The sequence below is a fragment of the Apus apus genome, chromosome 5 (genome assembly GCF_020740795.1).
Source record: "Apus apus isolate bApuApu2 chromosome 5, bApuApu2.pri.cur, whole genome shotgun sequence".
In the NCBI taxonomy this organism is placed as follows: domain Eukaryota; kingdom Metazoa; phylum Chordata; class Aves; order Apodiformes; family Apodidae; genus Apus; species Apus apus.
Window position 1 is genome coordinate 63,825,300 of NC_067286.1, and position 19,363 is coordinate 63,844,662.

The 19,363-nt window shown below is 44.8% G+C and overlaps 1 protein-coding gene across 2 annotated transcripts in view; it reads left to right on the forward strand.

Moving 5' to 3' along the window:
- Positions 1-19,363, forward strand: part of MAP4K5 (mitogen-activated protein kinase kinase kinase kinase 5) — a 67,292-nt gene that overhangs the window by 21,842 nt on the left and 26,087 nt on the right. For both annotated transcript variants that reach the window (XM_051621139.1, XM_051621140.1), the window contains exons 3-10: positions 507-564; positions 12,188-12,278; positions 13,410-13,474; positions 14,617-14,672; positions 16,128-16,175; positions 16,263-16,305; positions 18,020-18,092; positions 18,963-19,094. In XM_051621139.1, the coding sequence (XP_051477099.1) occupies positions 507-564; positions 12,188-12,278; positions 13,410-13,474; positions 14,617-14,672; positions 16,128-16,175; positions 16,263-16,305; positions 18,020-18,092; positions 18,963-19,094 (566 nt within the window). The remainder of the gene's footprint in view (positions 1-506; positions 565-12,187; positions 12,279-13,409; positions 13,475-14,616; positions 14,673-16,127; positions 16,176-16,262; positions 16,306-18,019; positions 18,093-18,962; positions 19,095-19,363) is intronic.

Here is a 19,363-nt window from a genome sequence, read left to right on the forward strand (position 1 = left end):
TCCAGGGTTGTGGGGACCACTTGCCTCTGTTGGTTCTGCTGGAAGGAGTTTGTTTTCCATGTGCAGCTCTTGGCAGGAGCTGTGGCTCATCCCTGCTGCACCCACAGTGCTGCTGCCTGCCCCTCCACCTCTCAGTTCCTCTTTCAGAGCACCCGGAGTTTTAGCACCACGAAATGGGTGCTTGAGCACTGCCTGCTCCATGCTCTGACACAAACTTCTCAGTTTCAACAACCCTTAGAAATGATGTTTGAGAGACCTGAACTCTCATTTGCTGGCAGAGAGCTGGGCTAGTTTTTAAAGCCTTGGAAGGAACTGCCAAGTAACACTTCACGACTCCAGCTGGGTTGATGCAGTGCTGATGCCAAACCCTGAGCATCCAGGTTGCTCCCAGCTAATTGTGCCATATTGGCCACACGTGACATTGTAGTCTGTCTTTTCACAGTTTCTAAGACTGTGTGAGATGCCTTTGCAGTATAAGTAAATATGTCTTAACTCTCTTGTTTCAGGCTAGAAATCTTCACACAGGAGAACTGGCTGCTGTAAAAATCATCAAGTTAGAACCTGGTAAGTTTGACATTCTTTTCTGTATTTTTTTGACTTGCATTTTCATTTTTTTCCATATGTTTATTTTCACACACCTGTGAAGCTCCAGACAAAAGAAGTGTTTTGTGGTTTCAGCAATGAGAGGACAGGAAGCACTGCAGCACGTACCATTACTTTTGGCTGTGTTCTGCTCACTGTTTCCTTGTTTGTTGTTATCTGCCTTATCAATTGTTGCATAAAGAGAACTTGCAGTTACAGTGTGTTGTTAGTACAACTAGAAGGTTGAGGACAGATGGTAAATTGTGAGGTCTGGGACAGCAGGGAGTTGATAGGCTGTGTGAGTTGAAAGGGGGGAGGGACCAGGCAGTGATGCTTATGTCCACCAAAGGTGCACTGGGAAAAACAGAGCCCTGTGCTTTTTAATGTGTCATCTTTTTTTCTAACCTGTGCTGAAGGAGGAGGGTGGCTTGTACTATTATTCCTTGTGCCTTTTCTGCTACTCCTCCTAAAAGCAGAAGCTCACTTGCTGCCCAGGAGATTTGTTGAGCTGAAGCCTAATCTGAATCCTGCATAGACAGTTGAAATCACAGATTGTGTCCTGAGTGGAAATGAGGAGAGGAGCTTTTTATCTCCTCTGTCGTAACTCAGTCCCACCTGGGGATCTTGTATCTGTTCCAAGAAGTAATCTCTCATTACTTGGTCACTGGCACACTTCTCAGATCCCTCCTTGGCATGGTCCTCTGCGTCTTTTTGCCATGTTCATCTCTCTGGGGTTGTGGTTGGAAGGGGGTTTGGAACCTGATGGTCTTGAAGGTCCTTTCCAACCTTAACCATTCTAAATCTAAGACGGAGCTGGTGGCAGGCTTGGAGGCCATGAGTGCAGTGAGCAGATGGCAGGCTCTGAGCAGCAAGGAGATGTGGTTTTCTCTGTACAATCTGTGAAACTCCCCGTCGTATTGAGTTGTTTATATAGGTGTGAAAAGCAACTGTGCAAATTTGTGTGAGAGAAAAATACTTGCAAGACTATTAAATACAAAGATCCCATCTATGACTTGAGAAATTTTTCTGAGTCATAAATCTCTGGAGGTGGGACAGGTGTCTGGGGGAAGCATCCGTGTGTGGTCCATTTCTAAATACTTCCTTGGCATCCTTGGTTGGAGATGGGATGCAGGGCCCAAGGACCCCATATCTGACTCAGTGCAGGGTTAATTTTTAGTTCCGGTTGGTTCTACAGTCCATTTCACTGTGCAGCCAAAGAGATGTTTTGAAAGGCTAAAGGTAGAAGAAGCTTGGGGAGGTTCAGGGGAGAAGTTAGGGTGGAGTTAAGTTAGACATTGGGAAGAAATTCTTTGCTGTGAGGGTGGTGAGACCCTGGCCCAGGTTGCCCAGAGAAGCTGTGGCTGCCCCATCCCTGGCAGCGTTGAAGGGCAGGTTGGATGGGGCTTGGAGGTGGGCTGGTGGGAGGTGTCCCTGCCCATGCAGGGGGGTTGGAACTGATGGATCTTAAAGATCCTTTCCAACCCAAACCAGTCTAGGATTCTATGATTCTGTGATGTTAAAACCACTGCCTTGGGATGACTGTGACTACTAACCTTTCTTTGGCAAACCAGGGCCGCTTTCATGTACCTGGAGTGCAGTGGTAAGACTGATGAAGTAACGTTATCTGCAGTGGAAACCACAGTGGGGATTCCTCAGCCCCTGCTGGGCAGTGTGTGAAACGCTGTGGCCAGTGTTGGGAGCAGTGGCCCTGGGAAGAGCCAACCACTGCTGGGTTAAACTCCCAGCAGGTTTGTGATGGGGCAGAGCAACGCTTTGATGATGGAAGGACAGGATTAACCTATTGCAAATGTAGTGAGGGGCTTCCTGGAGCAGTGATGTTGCTGTACCTGATCCAAATGAAGTAGGTCTGGTTTTACTGCTAATTTGAAGAGCTACTTTAAAAACTGAGCTCAGTCAGAGACCGACTCCTCTGCTGTTAGAGCTGAGGGAAGAGCAGTACCCTCAGAGGCTGAGCAGACCTTGCCTTCAGTTGGTGCTGCTGAAGCACCACAGTGAAAAGTGGAAGGCTCTGGCCTGAAGTCACCACTACTGAAAAGCCCACTTCAATTAGCACTGATGACCATTTCTTTGTATGTTTCATTATGTTGTTTTTCTGACTTGAAACAAGAAAACATTTTCTTCTAGAGTTTTTTGTTGTCGTTTGTTTGGGCTGTTTTTTTATTAATACATCTTCTTTTAAGCGTGGTCATGGCCAGCCTGATCTCCATCCATAGCCTGTACACCCACAGCCTCTTGGCAGAGGTCTTGTTGGGAGTTTGTTTTTAAGGAGGGTTCACAGCATTTGTTTACTTATTTATTTATTCTTAGTTCTTTGGGATGTCAGCTGCCTCTGCAGGGTGGCTGGACTGCAGCAGCAGCTCACTGTCTTTGCAGGAAGACATGGCTGTTGAAAATCTTCCAGAATAAAAAAAATAATCAGCTGCTCTGTGTGGGAGTTTATATTCAATGTTCTGACTAATTTTAAGGCTTTTGAATAGCTTTGTTGGACTGTGCTTGCAGAGCATCATCAATTCCTGGACCAGGCCAGTCTCAGAAGCTGTGGTGGCCCCCAGGGTGGACAGCCCCTCCGAGCACTAGCACGAGCTGCTGTCAGACCACAGGGCACAACTAGAAAAAGCTTGGTAATAACTTTCATAAGTTAGTCACCAGAGAAAATAGGCTTGTGATTTACATCCACCATCTTCTGGAGAGGAGGAGGAGGTGGCTCATCGATGGGAATTAATTAGCAGATGGAAAAATAACAGCTCCAAACTCGACACTTGATTCATTCTAGACGCAGGAACTGGGAGCAGAAGACAAAAGACTCTGAAGCAAAGAGTGCCCCAGAGGAGGTGAGGAATGCGGTGGATTAAAGCTGCAAGAAGCTGCCCACAGGAAGATGGTGGCGTTTTGGGAGATGCAGCAGGACTGCTGGAATAGTGGGCATGGAGGAACTGTGGTCTGGTCCTGTTACTCCCTCCTGCTGCAGGTAGCGAGTGGGTTGGTAGTCGAACAGACTCTCACTTGCAGCTGAGGCCCCAACATGAATACAAATTTTATTTCATCTGCTATTACCTTCCTTTGTCTCTTCTCCAGACAAAGGAAATAAACTCTCTACTTAGAAGGCTAGTGCCATTAATATATTTCAATTTTGGGGCAGTATGCTAGATCTGCTACCACAGTTACTTAAGCTGGGCTGCTAGAATCAAAATAGACAATGTTTTTCACTTTTTTTGGCATAGACTTTGGAGAGCATTAGGCAAAAGTATTATGGCACGCTAATGACATTTCCCAGCATTCACTGAGTACAAATGCTTCAAATAATTTGGGAGCCAATTCTATTTCAGAAACTAATCCAACTGTACTCAGCAGCATAGAAGCCAAAACCATCTGAAACTCTAAAGCCACTTCCTTCTATGGGTTTAGCAGATGAATCAAGAGGGGAGTTGATACAAAGAGGTAACTATTTGCCAGGGTAGTTTTCTGCCACAGGACTTTCTCCCTGGGAAAATGTAATAAACAGAATATTTTAAGATATATTAATGTCTATTTTAAATATTGCTGTAGTGATAAATAGTGCTCCCAGAGACCTTGGACGCTCTGAGGGCTGGTGTTCATATCTCATGCTCTCTACTTTTTGCAAGGTTCCAGAAAGATCTCATTGCTGGTTTTCCTTTGATCCCATGTTTGTGTTTGTCCTGGGAGATCCCTGTAAAGGCCAGAAGGAGCCAGTTACCTGTTTCAGGTTGGAACTTAAACTGGAGTTGGAGCTGTTCAAGAGATTTTGTACAAGGGAAAATAGCAACCTGAAGGTGTGTAGCACTGTGCTCAGTACATTCAAAGCTAGGTCTGGTTCTCTGTTTGTTTTGCATTTCATGGTCCAGATGTGGAGATGGATATTCCATGTAGGAACACAGCCACGGGGCTGAGTCAGGCTGCGATGGAGCTTTGTCCTCTCTGGGCCATGGCTGCAGCACAGCAGAGTCCAGGGCATTCTGGGAACTGGAGAAGGGTGTTTTGGCAGTGTAGCCTTATTCTCTGTATAATAAGTTCCCTAGAGATGCTGTGAGCTGTGGAGAAGAACAGGCCTGAGGCTTATTTAAAGTAAGCTTGCTGGGGTTGAACTGTTGCTGGCAGCGCCTGGAGTTGAAGAAATACAAAAATAACTTCTCAGTCCTGCTTACACCTTCACTGCCTGAGGTCTGTAGCCTGCTCAGGCTTGGGATTGTGTCCCTTGTGCGTGACAGTTTGAACAGACACGGGCTTTGTGCACTGAGCAGTGGCTGGTCAGGCACTACCGGGAGCCCTCAGGTCTGATTCATAGAATCACAGAACCATTCAGGTTGGAAAAGACCTTTGGGATCACCGAGTCCAACCATCATCCCTACTCTACAAAGTTCTCCTCTAAACCATATTCACCAACGCCACATCCAAATGACCCTTCAACACATCCAGGGGTGGTGGCTCCTCACCTCCCTGGGCAGCCTGTTCCAGTGTCTGACCACTCTTGCTGTGAAAATTTTTTTCCTGTGCTCCTATGCTGGCTGTCACCTCCTGTGGCATCAAGCTGGCATCACACTAACCCCAAGGCACACTGACACCCTTTTTTGGGGGAGATGGATGTGCAGCTCATTCCACTACAGCTGTATCTGCCCAACACCTGAGTTCCCAAGTGTGCCAGAGCCCCCAAAGGTGGGACATTGCCTGCTTGTGCTGTGCCCCATCCTGAGTGGTACTGCTGCAGACTGGCACAGCTGCCCAGCCCAGAGACAGTGTGGTCTTCTAGTGTGGAGTGCCCAGCATTTTAATTATATTTAACCTCTTGAAATCTGGTCTAATTTTAATTTGCATACATATAATGCGTTTATAATCTGCTATTCTTCTTTCAAAAATGTGTGTATCCAGAGTGGGTGAGCTCATGTTGCCATGTAGCATAAGATTTCACACACAGCACAGAGTTTCTTGGATGAAGGTCAGCAGAAAGGGCTGTGGTGGGGGAGGGAGGTATGAGTAGGAAAGAAGCTGAAATATCACACATTTTTGTTAGAAGGTAACACCGTGTGACACTTGGGGTGAAGGCAGGATGTGGAAGGGTACTTGTAATTACCTTTAAACTCCACTTGACAAAGTATATGAAGAAAAACAGCAAAAGTAAGATAGCAGTGATGAGAACAGAGAGTAAAAATGGGGTCATGAAAGGCTGAGCTGTACAACAGTAAGTAGAAAAAGCAAGGAGAGAGGAAAAGAGATGGAACTGTGAAGGAATATGGATGATATGATGACACTGCTGCTTTATAAATAGGATCCAAACAGGGCGGAAGAAAATGCATATTGGGGAATTGTTTCTGGTGTTAGATCAGTCACTCAGCACAATTGTGTGCTACTTATTGCAGAGCTGGGGCAGTGTGAAGCCATCAGTAATATTTTGTGTCAGTGGAGAGAGAATCAGTACCATCAGTGGTTAGCAGTTGGCAGCAAGATGCCTGGCAGTCAAATTTGCTGGTGGAAACAACTTTGTTTCCAAATAGCTGTTTCCTACTTGGTATAAAGTTTCTGAGCTTCAAGTTTGGGGAATTGAAATTCTTTCTGTCAGGCTGCAGGTTTCCTTGAATCTTGAGAAGAGAGGTATGGATAAAACAGCTCGGATGCTTGAGGGTGGATTAAATTATTCTCTTTCTTAAAGATGTGACACTGTAACAGAATTCTTCTTGGTTTCAGAAGGTTGGTAAGGAGCAATGGAGGTCTGAGGAAAGCAGGAGTTTTGTGTGTGGCAGAGCTACTGGATGGGATGCTACAGTAATGCCTTGCATCCTCTCCACCTCCCCCAAAATATTTTGGGGCTGCTCTCAGCCATACTGTGTGTCAAGCTAACTAAATGGGGATTGGAGAATAACTCAGGAGTTAAACTAAATGAGGGTAATGGGGAAAGACTGGCAGCAAAACTAACCTTTGTAACAACCTGCATATTGAGAAAGCCATCCCTTTCATCAGGAGACACTGAACCCTCACAAGGTTTAGGAAAGTGGTTTGGAATGAGTGACTGAGAACTGGGCAGCATGAGCATGTCTGGAAACCAGCACAGAGCAGCTGATGACCTGTGGATATTTCTTGTCTGTGGAGTTGGCATACTGGGGCAAATGGTTTCTGCAGAGTTGCTGCTCCAGTGGGGCTTTCTCTCTTTGTTTGGAAACTCAGGTGATTGAAATAAAAGACTTAGGAGGAATGGTCCCAGCAGAGGCAACAGCTGCTTCTGCTGACTCAGGAAGAGGGGGTCTGTCAGATGAGTTGTTTTAATACAGAGAGAGGGTTTGTGCTGGTCAGCGAGGGTGTGACCCTGCTTACCCTCCTGCAGTGCCCTGTACAGCAGTGTCCATCTTGGTCCTGTTGCTAAACAGCATCTCACTTCTAAATATCAAATTTTAATTACAGTGTTCAAAATCTCAAGTCTGCAAAGTATCTCCAGCCAAGCTCTCCGAAGAGGCTTGGAGGGTGGGCTTTGGACATGCCCCACCTGACAACCTGACATCCCCATCTGGGACTGCATGTTGATGGCACTAGCTCAGGGCAAGAGGGCTGGCAGGCTGGCTGGCACCTTGAAGATCTGGCCTCTTAGTAAGTGATTCTTTTGCACCCTTTGGTGACACTGTCCCTGTCTCTAAATGCTGTCAGTTCTCTCCTCCCAGCTGTGTGTGAGCCCTGGATGCTGCCTGCCTGAGCACAGCACCAGCCCTGGGAGGCAGCACTGAAGTAATGCAGAATAAACCAGTTGAAAACAGTAACTATGACTGTGTCCCCAGAGAAGCCTTGTGGACAACAAAGGGATTCACAGATGACCCAAGCAGAGTTGTGACAAGTAGCCCTGGGTCTTTTTGCGGGATGGCACCACTCAAAGCAGTCAGTGGAGCACAGGAAAATATGACCCGGAATAAACTAGCTTCAAAACCATCCAGGTCAGGCATGCTTGGAAGACCAAATAGCACTGTGTGCTGGGCACTGGAGCCATCAGAACCTTCCCAGGCTGCAGTGGGGTACATGGATCCTGGATGCATATGGTCTCCATCTAGGACAACCTAGCAGGTCATCTATACATCCCAGTTCTGCATAGGTGAGACATAGTGTCTGCAAGTAGAGTGACTCACTACTGTAAATGAGCCATCAGTTTTCTCCATGGTCTCCCATTTAAATACAGATTGATTTTTAATTTACCAGCCCTCACCTTGCTTAGCTTCTGCAGCCTGCTCCCATGGCACCACAGGAGGGCAGGGCTGCAAGGTTCAGCAGTCCCCTCCCTGCCAGCTGTGCTGGAGAACAAGCAGCTGGTTGTGCCCAGCTGTGATGGGAGGAGAATATTCCTTTGTTAAGGCTCTGTTGTGCCCTCTGGGTCTCACTGCAGAGGTAAACTACATAGTGGCAGTGACTCCCCACACTGCTGGTGTGATTTACAGCAGCTCCCTCAACGACATTTCTGCTCAGCCTGCCACATAACCCATAATTGCAAACATGTGAGTCGACAAAAAAAAAAAAGAGTATATTTTTCCAATTCCGGGTTATTTAGCATCAGTCCATCCCTGATGACTAAACCAGATGAAAATCTCTTTGTATGGATGCGTTGTCACCTTTGATCTAATTCTTTTTATCTTGCTGTCTCCCTCTTGATGAAGTATTTTCTACAAATTCTTTTTCTTACTGTCTTCTTTTTTTCATGCTATCCAAGGATATTTAATTTTTGCCCTATTCCAGTGTCTCTTGCCAAGATTAATACTCCAGCTGCCTGGAAACTCTGAATTCCTTTGGTTTGAATTCATTCTTGTCATCTTTGAACGACTATACATCTTCTCTCCTATCTCGGTGTCTGATCCTAGAGAATAATTCTCTACATATTTTAGCCAAACTTTTATCATGGATATTTCTCATCTTTCCATCTGTTTGCTACTTTTCCCTATCTTCAGCCTGCACCTCCCTTTCCTCTTCCAAATCCTTTTTTTTTAATTCCTTTTTCAGCAGGTAGCCCCAGTTTTTTGCATAGATTCTCCATTTATTCACTGCAAATCAGGAGATCATCTTTTCTGTCTCCCCTTGCTACAGCCTAAGTCACTCCTGCTGGGTATTTGTTCAGTGTTTTCTTTTTTTTTTTTTCCCTTTTTTTTTTTTTTACTGGTGGGAAATTTCACAGCTTCCCATGCCTTTGAGTTCAGTGCTGCAATGTTACTACACTTGAAAAAGCTTTTTAATCTGTACAGGGAATGTAGGTTAAGGCAGTTTAAGCCCATTGTTAATTGTTCTAGCGTAAAACTGGGGAATGGATTAGCCCTTTTTCCCCCTTCCCTAGTATCTTTTATGTGGATGAAGGTCACTATCTTTCCAACTGTCAGTCATTTTCTAGCCCAAGTCACTGTCCTTCCTTCAGTTTTCCCCCATTGGTCACAGTTCCTAGAACTGACATTCCTGCTGCTCCACAGGAGCCAGCCCAGTGCATGCACTGTGCAATTCCAGCTGCTGCCCACAGGTTTCTGCTGTTAGGGCAAAGCTTCTTCATCATCACTTTCGTCTTTGACAGTATCTAGCTGCTCTGAAGTGCTGCTTCTGGCACAGCAGAGCTGCTGTGATTTGAAGATGGCAGTTTAAGGAGAGATACTCCAAGCTGATGGTCATCTAGTAGTGTTACAGAAAGTACCTTCTTTGGGATGGGGTGGAAAGAGACCAGTGGAGGCAACAAAGATGATCGGGGGATTGGAGCATCTCCCTTATGAGGAAGGGCTGAAAGAGCTGAGACTGTTCAGCCTGGAGGAGAGAAGGCTGAGAGGAGACCTTATCAATGCCTGTAAGTGTCTCAGGGTGGGTGCAGGGAGGATGGAGCCAGACCCTGCTCAGTAGTTCCCAGAGACAGGACGAGGGGCAATGGGCACAGGCTGGAACATGGGAAGTGCCACTGAAATATGAGGAGAAACTTCTTTAGTGTGAGGGTGACAGAGCCCTGGGACAGGCTGCCGAGGGAGGGTGTGGAGTCCCCGTCTCTGGAGACATTTCAGACCCCCCTGGATGCAGCCCTGTGGAATGTGCTCCAGGGGATCCTGCTTTAGCAGGGGAGTTGGACTGGATGATCTCTGGAGGTCCCTTCCAACTCTGATGATTCCATGATTCTGTGATCATTGAGTGCAACCATAACCTAACCCTACCAACCAATAACCTAACTCTACCAAGTCCACTGTTGAAACCATGTTCCTCAGCACCACATCTACACAGCTTTTAAATACTTCCAGAGGCAGCCCCTGAGCATTCAGGAATTTCCCTTAGGAAGATGGTCAGAGAAATGGGAGGAATGAATCCATCTAATTCAAATGCAAAAATCCTCGGTTCACAGTAATCACTTGTGGCAGGCTGCAGGAATTCAAGCACAGCTTCAGCAGGAAACTAACCCATGAAACAAGCACAGCATGAAATCTGTGCTAAATTTATGGAAATGGTGTTGCTTTTTGTTGTTGTTGTTATTAAAAAACGTACTACTTATGTTTTAAAAAAGACTCTTGACATTTGAAACTCTCCTATGAATGTTTTCCTGCCCCAGTGAAGAGTTTCTCCGTACAATTCAACTTACAGAAGCCCTTGAGGATTTCCTGCAGTCAGTCAGGGATGCGCTCATACCAGCGTGTTCCCTTCTACCTTTGTATTTCAGAGTTACTTTCTTCTGTAAAAGTCTGGCAATTATTGAGACATAAGGATTAAGTTGTGGCTACCCCATCCCTGGAAGTGTTGAAGGGCAGGTTGGATGGGGTTTGGAGCAACCTGGGCTGGTGGGAGGTGTCCCTGCCCATGTAGGGGGTTGGGACTGGATGATCTTGAAGGTCTCTTTCAACCCAAACCGTTCTATGATTTGGAAATTGTTGTACCAGGTTGGCACTTCTTTGGCTGTATCTATAAGAATCTACTCTGAACTAGTGTGTGTGGGGAGCCAGGGTTTCCAAAGGGATGGAAAGTGCCCTGTGGTTGTACACAGGTACTGGCTGCTGTGGGTCCTGCCCACACTAGTGACATCTTGGCTCAGGGAAGTCACTTCAAAGCACAGCAAATAACATCTATTTTATAGACGTCGTTAAAAATATTAGCTGGGCTGTTTCTTGTTAAATAAACATGTGAAGAATCCAAAGACAATTTATAGCAGTGCTTGAGACCTCTTGGACTTGTCAAGATCATCTGAATTCAGAGGAGCAGTACAAAGAACATGTTTTCTGGGATGCACATCGTGGTGGTGATAGCAGGGGAAGCCTTTACTAGTGAAACTTTAGAGTAAACACACAAAGCCATTTTTTTGTTCCTTGAGAGAACATGGCAGCATGTCTGGAGGAGCATTTTATCTAAAACCTTTATCTAAATTCTAGGCTTTCATGCCTTGCAAGCTGTTACAGTCTTGTTCGTGCCAAAGGCAGAATAAAGGTAATACCATAAATTAGAGAGATGTGTGTGATCAGAAAGCAGGCACACATCTCAGGTGGCCCAGCAGCCTGGTTTTTGCTATGTTGCTCCTCAGAGAGAGGCTGTCAGTCTGTGCTGGTGTGACTTGATGGTTTTGGGGCTGATCTCCAGAGCCAGTTGATCCCTGCCCCTGTAGGAGCCCCAGAGCTGGGCTGGGTGTGAGCCTGAGCTTCAGGGAGGCAGAGCTGCACTGTTTGAGCTCTAGATTCTGGGAGAACATCCCCTGTTTAGAAATTTTCTCAATGGGATTTAATATAAGCACACCAGTGGGGTTTTTTAGCTCTCAGATAGTTTAGTTTGCTCTGTTACATGTAGAAATATATGTATTTATTTTTAATTTATGACAACTTTTATCCTCGTAAATGAAAATGGCAGAAACATGCCAAGCTATTGGTCTGGTCATAATACATTTTTCAGTAGCTTTTCTTTTTGTAAAGCATATTTAGGATGTGCAGATATGCTTCTGTAGCTGTCCTCATCCAAAAACACACTCAGAACAAGGCAGGCCGTGCTGAGGACTGTCTGCTTCTCTTCTGAGTCAGCGGTGGCTGCGTGGGCGTGCAGGCCATATGCTCCATCAGAGGCATTTTGAAATTAAATACTTGTATTAACAGAGCCTGTGGTACGTGATCTCCTCTGCTTTCCACCAGGGAGCTCTGGAATTAACTTGCAGCAGTTTTTCTTCTGGTTCTGGGACCCTCGTGCCGGGAGCACCGTGTCCTGGTAGCCCTGGATCAGCTCCCCTGGGGACTGTCTGATGGCCTGGTGGCTGCTCCTGAGTCTCCTCATGCTCCCATCCCTCCCTGGGATCCTTCTGCTTCTTTTTCAGAGCCCTCTGTGCATGCTGAGCTGCCTCAACTGATGGATCACATTCAGGCCTCCAGGCCAGCCCTTCTCTCTTGGTCTTCCAGAAACACTCATGCCTTTTGCACCAATGTGACAAAGAATGCAGACTGCAAGGGTGCTGTGTGTGGGTGACCATGGCTCAGCAGGCTGATGTGCTCGACAGCCCTCATCCAGGGCTTAGCAGTTATCCAGCCCCATGGCATGTTTTTATGAGTTGTGTGCACACTTTCAGATCTCCTTGAACGCTCAGTTGTGTGTGACCTAGCTGTGGCTGCTTCCTGTTTTTCAGGAGATGACTTTTCATTGATACAGCAAGAAATATATATGGTTAAAGAATGCAAACACTGCAACATAGTCGCCTATTTTGGGAGCTATCTCAGGTAAACCCCACTTTTTATACCTTTGTTTCTGCTGATTCTTTCATATGATAATGCTCAGTCTGGTTTAGTACTTATATCCTCTCTCAATGTACTTTTCTAGCTTGAATTTCCTTTGGTTCCCTGTTGACTTAAAAAAAAAAAGTGACTAATATTTTGTTTTCTCTGCTGACCAAAAGGCTGGAATATTTTTATCACTAGGAACAGAAAGCAGCTTTCCCCCTAGAGACTGTTGCAACATACCCAGTCATGCTCATTTATGGGGCAGATCTTAATAATTTTATCACTTCTAATAGAGAGCAATCTCATTATTTATCTATAGCAGAATTGCTTTTAGATATTTCATTTTATGGCAGTCTTGTGTGCTGTGGAAGCTTAGTCAGTGAGTTATAAGAGCAGAAGAGTCAATCTGAGCTGCTGGTAATAACATTTTCATAGCTCTGGAGCAGCAGATGCAACGTACAGAGAGAGCAGGAATAAGGTGATGCCAGCTGGCTGCATCTTCCCGTGCACACCTTCAATCTTGTACAGAAAGTTGGGGGATATTTTCCATTTCTATGTAACGCTGCCATTTATCAATTGGCTCTTTGGGAGTATAAATCACCACTTTGCTTGGTCTTTTTTACAAGGCTTGATCTTTGGGTTTCTGGGTGGGCTGCATTTTTAAGTAATTTATACAGCCCGAGTGGACTTCAACTGGGACAAAATGGCTACATTTCTAAATCCCCAGTAACATTTTTGGAGGCCATGAAGTGTTTTTCAGCTCCAATTAGGCAATTTCAATTTAAGATTGAGGCTGTGAGCTTAGTGTGTTATCTATTGTAATCTTGCTGATAGCAGATAAACCTCAGGTGTTCCTTCTAAATGTTCCCTATTGCAGTTAGAAGGTCAGAGTTAATACATCCTGTAGGTCTGTTAACGTGTAAAGACTTGCTAAGTGCCTTTAGCATAGAACTTGCATTTTGATGAGAATTTATGGAGACTATTAACATGTAAAGTAACTGCTAGTCACGTTTCAGAGCATGTATTTTATCAGAGTGATCAAGACCAATAGAAAATACTTGAAATGATCGTTATTAACTCTGTTCTGTGTACAGATCAATCAGCTTCTGATGCTTGTGTTTCTTTTGATAGCCGTGAGAAGCTGTGGATATGCATGGAATATTGTGGTGGGGGATCCCTCCAAGACATTTACCATGGTACTTTGAAACTTATTCTAACATTTGTACCTTTTGGAAGCTTTCTGCAAAGAAGAAAAATAAATACTAAACAAAGGAACAGGGAATGGTTGGTACGGGCTGGGCACTCCACATGTTTTCCTTAGGGCATGAACAGTGTTTTTTAGTTACACTCAACAGATTTTGTTGAGAGCAGTTCTCAAATATGGTAACCATCTCTTTGGGCTAACACCCTGTCATTCTAGGCTGGAACATCCTTTATTTTTCTCCATGAGGCTCAGGGGACTGACCCAAAGAGCCTGAGTGGTTCAGGAGAGAGATCTGCAGGAGCTGCAGTTGCTGCACCCTGGGACCTCTCCCAAGTCTTGGCTTCTCTCAGCCCCTGGCTCTGGATGCCATATGCAGTAGCAGCTTATCTGCTCTCTGAAGGGGTGGGAAAAAGACCTTTAAAAAATTCACAACCAGAAATCACACTTAATTGGGTATGGAGACTTATATGTGGTGTAAGGAAGCAGTTTTTACTAGGAAATACCTACATTTGATCTTTAAAGGGTAGAAATTACTTGTTATTCTTGCTCCTGTGCTGTACTGTACCACTCTTAAGTTACTATTTTCCCCTCTGAGGTTTCATCTCGTTGATTCTGCAGAAGGATTGATTGGAGCTGTTGGAAAAGCAGTCTGGGGACTTGCTCTGCCTTTAAATGATAACGTGGAGTTTTCAAATACCAGAGCTCTTTCTGCTTTATCTTTCCACCAGTTAGTACAAATAGCTTTCAAACAATTCAAAGTCCCTAGGCCCCTAATATAGAACATTGCCTTTTCTAATATTAAAAAAAAATGCACAGAAGTCACTTACATTGTTTTTTACCTTCATTGGAAGACAGGATATTACATTACTACAGAGTCTCTTGTAAAATGATAATTAGATTTCTGTCAAAACATGTTGTCTTCTCACTGTGGGTATTGTCTTCTGTTTTTCTGCTGTTTTTTTTTTTACAGAAAGCCTTTCTGTAGAACAAGCAAACAAACCCCTCTTTTCAGCTCAATGTAAAACACAGTTCATGTAAAATCAGTCTTTAACTTTTGCATGGAGATAACTGCTTTCTAGCTGCTTATTTATCTGTTGTATTTTGTAGACTTACTTTTAAATCTTTTGTTTTCAGTAACAGGACCTCTGTCAGAGTTACAAATTGCATATGTATGCAGAGAAACTTTACAGGTACTGTACTTCTGCAGGTATATGATCAAGTGTTTGCTCCATGTTCCTGCAGGAAAGCTGAGAAGGGACTTTGGACAACGGCAGGGAGTGAGAGGACAAGGGGGAATGGATTAAAACTGGAAGAGGGGAGGTTGAGATGAGATCTGAGGAAGAAATTCTTTGCTGTGAGGGTGGTGAGACCCTGGCCCAGGTTGCCCAGAGAAGCTGTGGCTGCCCCATCCCTGGCAGTGTTGAAGGGCAGGTTGGATGGGGCTTGGAGAAGCCTGGGCTGGTGGGAGATTCCAGGGGGACTGAAACTGGGTGGTCTTTAAGATCCCTTCCAACTCCAGGAAGGTAGTGCAAATATTTGTTTCACATCCTAGTCAGAGCAGTGTTCTGTGCTCTAATTTGCAAAGGAGTTTACAGAGGAGCAGACCCCTCTGTGGATCCCACTGCAGAACCAAAACACAAAAGCTCAGTCCTGCTTTTGGTTCTGTGCTGATGCTGCTGGTTTCAGGAACTGTGGAAGGCAGGTCTGCACAGGCTGTGGGCCACCCTCTTGGCTGGACTGTTTTCATCCATTTTTCTAGCAGTGATTCAGTGCAGCAGTTGGTTAGGACACATTTTTTAATCTTATTGAAGTGAGCAAGAGTGAGCAGCTGAGCAATGGGGGGCGTGGGGAAAGGCAGATACTGGACTTCCTGCTGGGGCTGTGTCTGTGAGTTCTGATCATCTGTAGAGGAAAAATAACTGCAACCAAATGACTAAAATTCTTTCACTTTGTGACTGCTGGTAAGTAGAAATGCAAGATAAGATCACAGAATCACAGAATTGCTGGAGTTGGAAGGGACCTCTAGAGATGATCTAGTCCCACTCTCACTGAAGTAGGATAGCCTAGAGCACTTTACACAGGACTGCATCCAGGCAGGTGATAAGATGATGCAGGCAGTTTGTTTCTTAAAGGAACTTTTCTTTCCCCACTCTTTGTATCCATGAATAATGAGGTGAGGGAATGATGGGGGTGCCTTGGAGCAGCAGCTGAACCAAGCACTGCCCGAGGCAGGGGTGGGGACCCGGGAACTAATTTCCTTGGCAGTTCTGTTCCTTATCTCTTCTCACTGCAGGGACTGGTATGGCTGGAAGGGCAGCTAAACACCTGCTTGTTGAAACCTTCAGGACTTCAAAAATCATAGTTAATTTTAGTAAAGGGAAGAAATGATGTATCCTGAGGTTTGTTTTGAAAAGACACATATATCTGTGTCAAATGTTACACCACGACTGGGTTAAACAAGTCTTCCCATGTACTGGCTGAAGCTGGGAGAGATAAGGAACAGAATCCAGCTACCTCTTATCTGCAGATCTCAAATCTCTCCCCTTTCAAATAACATACATTAAGTAATTTACGTTTATTAGCTGTGATTGGCTTTGCAAGGTATTAACAAATGGCAAAATGACACAGTGTCTTTTTCTTTCCAGGGACTTGCCTATTTGCATATCAAGGGCAAAATGCATAGAGATATAAAGGTAACTTGGAACGTTGTGAAATTTATCTTCAGCTGCAGAAAAATATTCCTGATAAAGATTTTTAACTTCCTATTCATTATGTTTTAGGGTGCAAATATTCTGCTAACAGACCACGGAGATGTCAAATTAGGTGAGTTGTCTGCATTTAAAAAGAAGACAGAGAGCAAATGGGAATGCTTTAATTTGATCAATAAAAAAGCTACAGTACCAGCTGGGATACTTTGATTTAGTGAGTTGCCTTCTACTTTTGTAAGTTTTTAGTCATTACTTTGGTCATATTTTTTTTGGTCATAAAAACGGCCAGAATGTGGAGACCATACTTCCCAATTCAGGTTTTGTAAGGCTGTTATTTTGTGTTGAACAGCACATGCACAGCAAAGATTGAGCAAATTACAGAGAATTTCTTTTTTCAACCACCAAGCCTTGAAGCCTCCCAGGTTTCCCTGGAACTTGCCAGGTTGGGGTTACCTGGGTATCAATGTGTTTGTCCCTCACCAGAACAGCAGTTCTTCCTTGCTGCCTCCAAGGATCCACTGTGCAAGACAGCTTCTCCTGGGCTTGGCAGCCTGTGGAAAAGTGGCATCTGACCCTGGCTGTGCCTCTAGCCCTCTGTATGACATTGGCCATTTCCACCCAGGTGGAGAAGAGGAAATTCTCCTCCTCTGCAAGCACTCTGAGGTCTACGGATGAAAACTAGGAAGAGATTTGTATTGCTGGCTTCTGCCAGTGATGATTTGCTTCTAGTAGGAAAAAGACAAGCTGAATCTCTTGTTACCTGGGTGTGCTGCCTTCAAAACCCCCATCTGCCTGCCTGCTGCCTCGTGTCACAGACATACACAGTGGAGTGAGGGCTCTGCAAGAAGTAGGGAACAGAAATCCTGGGAGAAGGAATGCAGAGCTCATCGTCTTAGTGTGGCTGGTGTTGGAATCCGAGCGGTTGTGCATGAGCTGCATTGCTGCTCTGAAGAAAAGCTGTGTGGGTCAGCACTTCTGCTGCCCTGTGGTGGACCAGGAATGCTGTGCTGGGAAAGTATGGCTTTTTAAAGAAGAAAAAGAAAAATAAAGAGCATAATGGAATTGTAGAATGGTTTGGGTTGGAAGGGACCATGAAGATCATCCAGTCCCAACTGCATGGGCAGGGACACCTCCCACCAGACCAGGTTCCTCCAAACCCCATCCAACCTGCCCTTCAACACTTCCAGGCATCCACAATTTCCCTGGGCAACCTTGTAAACTTGTAAAACCTTGAAACTCACAGGAGTTTCCACTAAATGCATTAAATGTGGGTTGTGCACTGATCCCTTTTGCCTGCTAAGCTAGTTAGATTTGGCTGCAATCCCCCTCCATTATTGTACTACAGATGCAATAATAATAAAATGGGACTTAAATGATTTTTGGCTCTCCAAGAGCACCTGATTATCTGCAGCTCAGAGAGCAGGGGATTATTGTCCCCTAGACAGTCTCCAGAAATGAGAACAGATGCCCCCCCTGCAGCTCCTCCCTAAGTAACACAGAAACAGTCCCATTTCCAAAGCGTGATGCTTTTTTTTCCTCTTGAATACTACATTTTTGAGGTTGCTTGGTTGCTGTATTGTGAGATGGAAAAGTAGCTGGGAAAGGAACATGATTATCAATGAACTGTATGTAGGAACTAATCTTTTCAATTTGAATTCATGTCAATGAAGACATTAACTGATCTCATTAGAAATCTTCCAACTGTTGAAGCTGAACTAATTTTTAATTTGGGTGAGAAATGTGATTGTTCTTTCATAATATGCTTCCTAGAGTAGAACTGGCGTCTTTTAAAGTGAGATTTCTAAGTCTCTGATAATTTCATTTTCCAGCTGACTTTGGTGTAGCAGCAAAAATAACAGCCACCATTGCGAAGAGGAAATCGTTTATTGGTACCCCTTACTGGTAATGAACTACTTGGGTTGCTCTGATTACATCCAAAGCTAAGCCTATATTTATGCCAAGAATCCTAAAATAAATGCAGCTTTTTATATATATAGAGAGAGAGAGAGCAATTCCATAAATTCTCATTATTCCAAGTAAAATGCCCAGAAGGTAGAAATCTGGGAAGCACTGATTATAGTTGATCTGTTGCTGCAATATAAGGGGCCTGGTATTTGAAGCAGAGTTGCTGTTTCTCCCAGTGTTATTGATCCAGAACATTCCCCCCTGTTTGTGGAGACTATTTTCTGGTCATTCACTTTTCTCAGCAGCTTCTTACACTTTTAGTAAATAAACTAAACAACATCACTTAGATTTTCATGCAGAAAGAATTATGAAGAAAGACACATCTGAAACTGTCTTTTAATCATCTCTGCTGATTAATTCTCTACCAGACAGTGTTTATTATGCAAATAGATCACTGTAATCCTGAGCTGGATTAAATATGCAAATGTAACTGCTGTTGGTTTCTGCCCTCCTGTGGTGCAGTTGAGGTGCCTGGGGCAGTATTTTGGTATAGTCTGAGTGTGTAAATACATCCAGCTTTATGCAGAGAGTGGCTTTTAATTGTTCTCTGCTCTCTTTATCCTGTTGGAGAAGGAAGACTGAGGGCAGGAAGAGATTATCTGGTCATTAAAGCATTTCACCAGAAATCATCAGACTGGTTGTGTTCCTAGCACCTCTCTGTGCTTCTCTGCTCCTCCCCTAATGCCGGGTGAGGGGAGGGGGATTTGGGGCTTTCCTGGGGTTTCTGCTCCAGGATGATGTGATGTGTTTTGAGCCTCTGTGTGCAGGTGCTGATGCTCTCTTTGATCTGTGCCTTTGTTTTTCAAGGATGGCCCCAGAGGTGGCAGCAGTGGAAAAGAACGGTGGATACAACCAGCTCTGTGACATCTGGGCAGTTGGCATCACGGCGATCGAGCTGGCAGAGCTTCAGCCCCCCATGTTTGATCTTCACCCCATGAGGTCTGCTGGCTGGGCAGCTTGCTGCTCCCCAGAACCCCCTTTAGCCCCATGGGTAGACTTTAACCTTCTCCACGGCTCAGACCTAGAAGCTCACACCAGGGTTCCTTCCCCAAACATGTGCTCTCTGTGTGAGCTGGGTCGGGTTTTAAGACATCAGTCTGAAGCTACAGACTGAAGTTTAGAATCAAAATCACCACTTACATTTTTAATTTAAAAAAGAAAACCCCGCTTTGTAGTGTCAACAACTGTCAATGAGACCAGTAAATCAC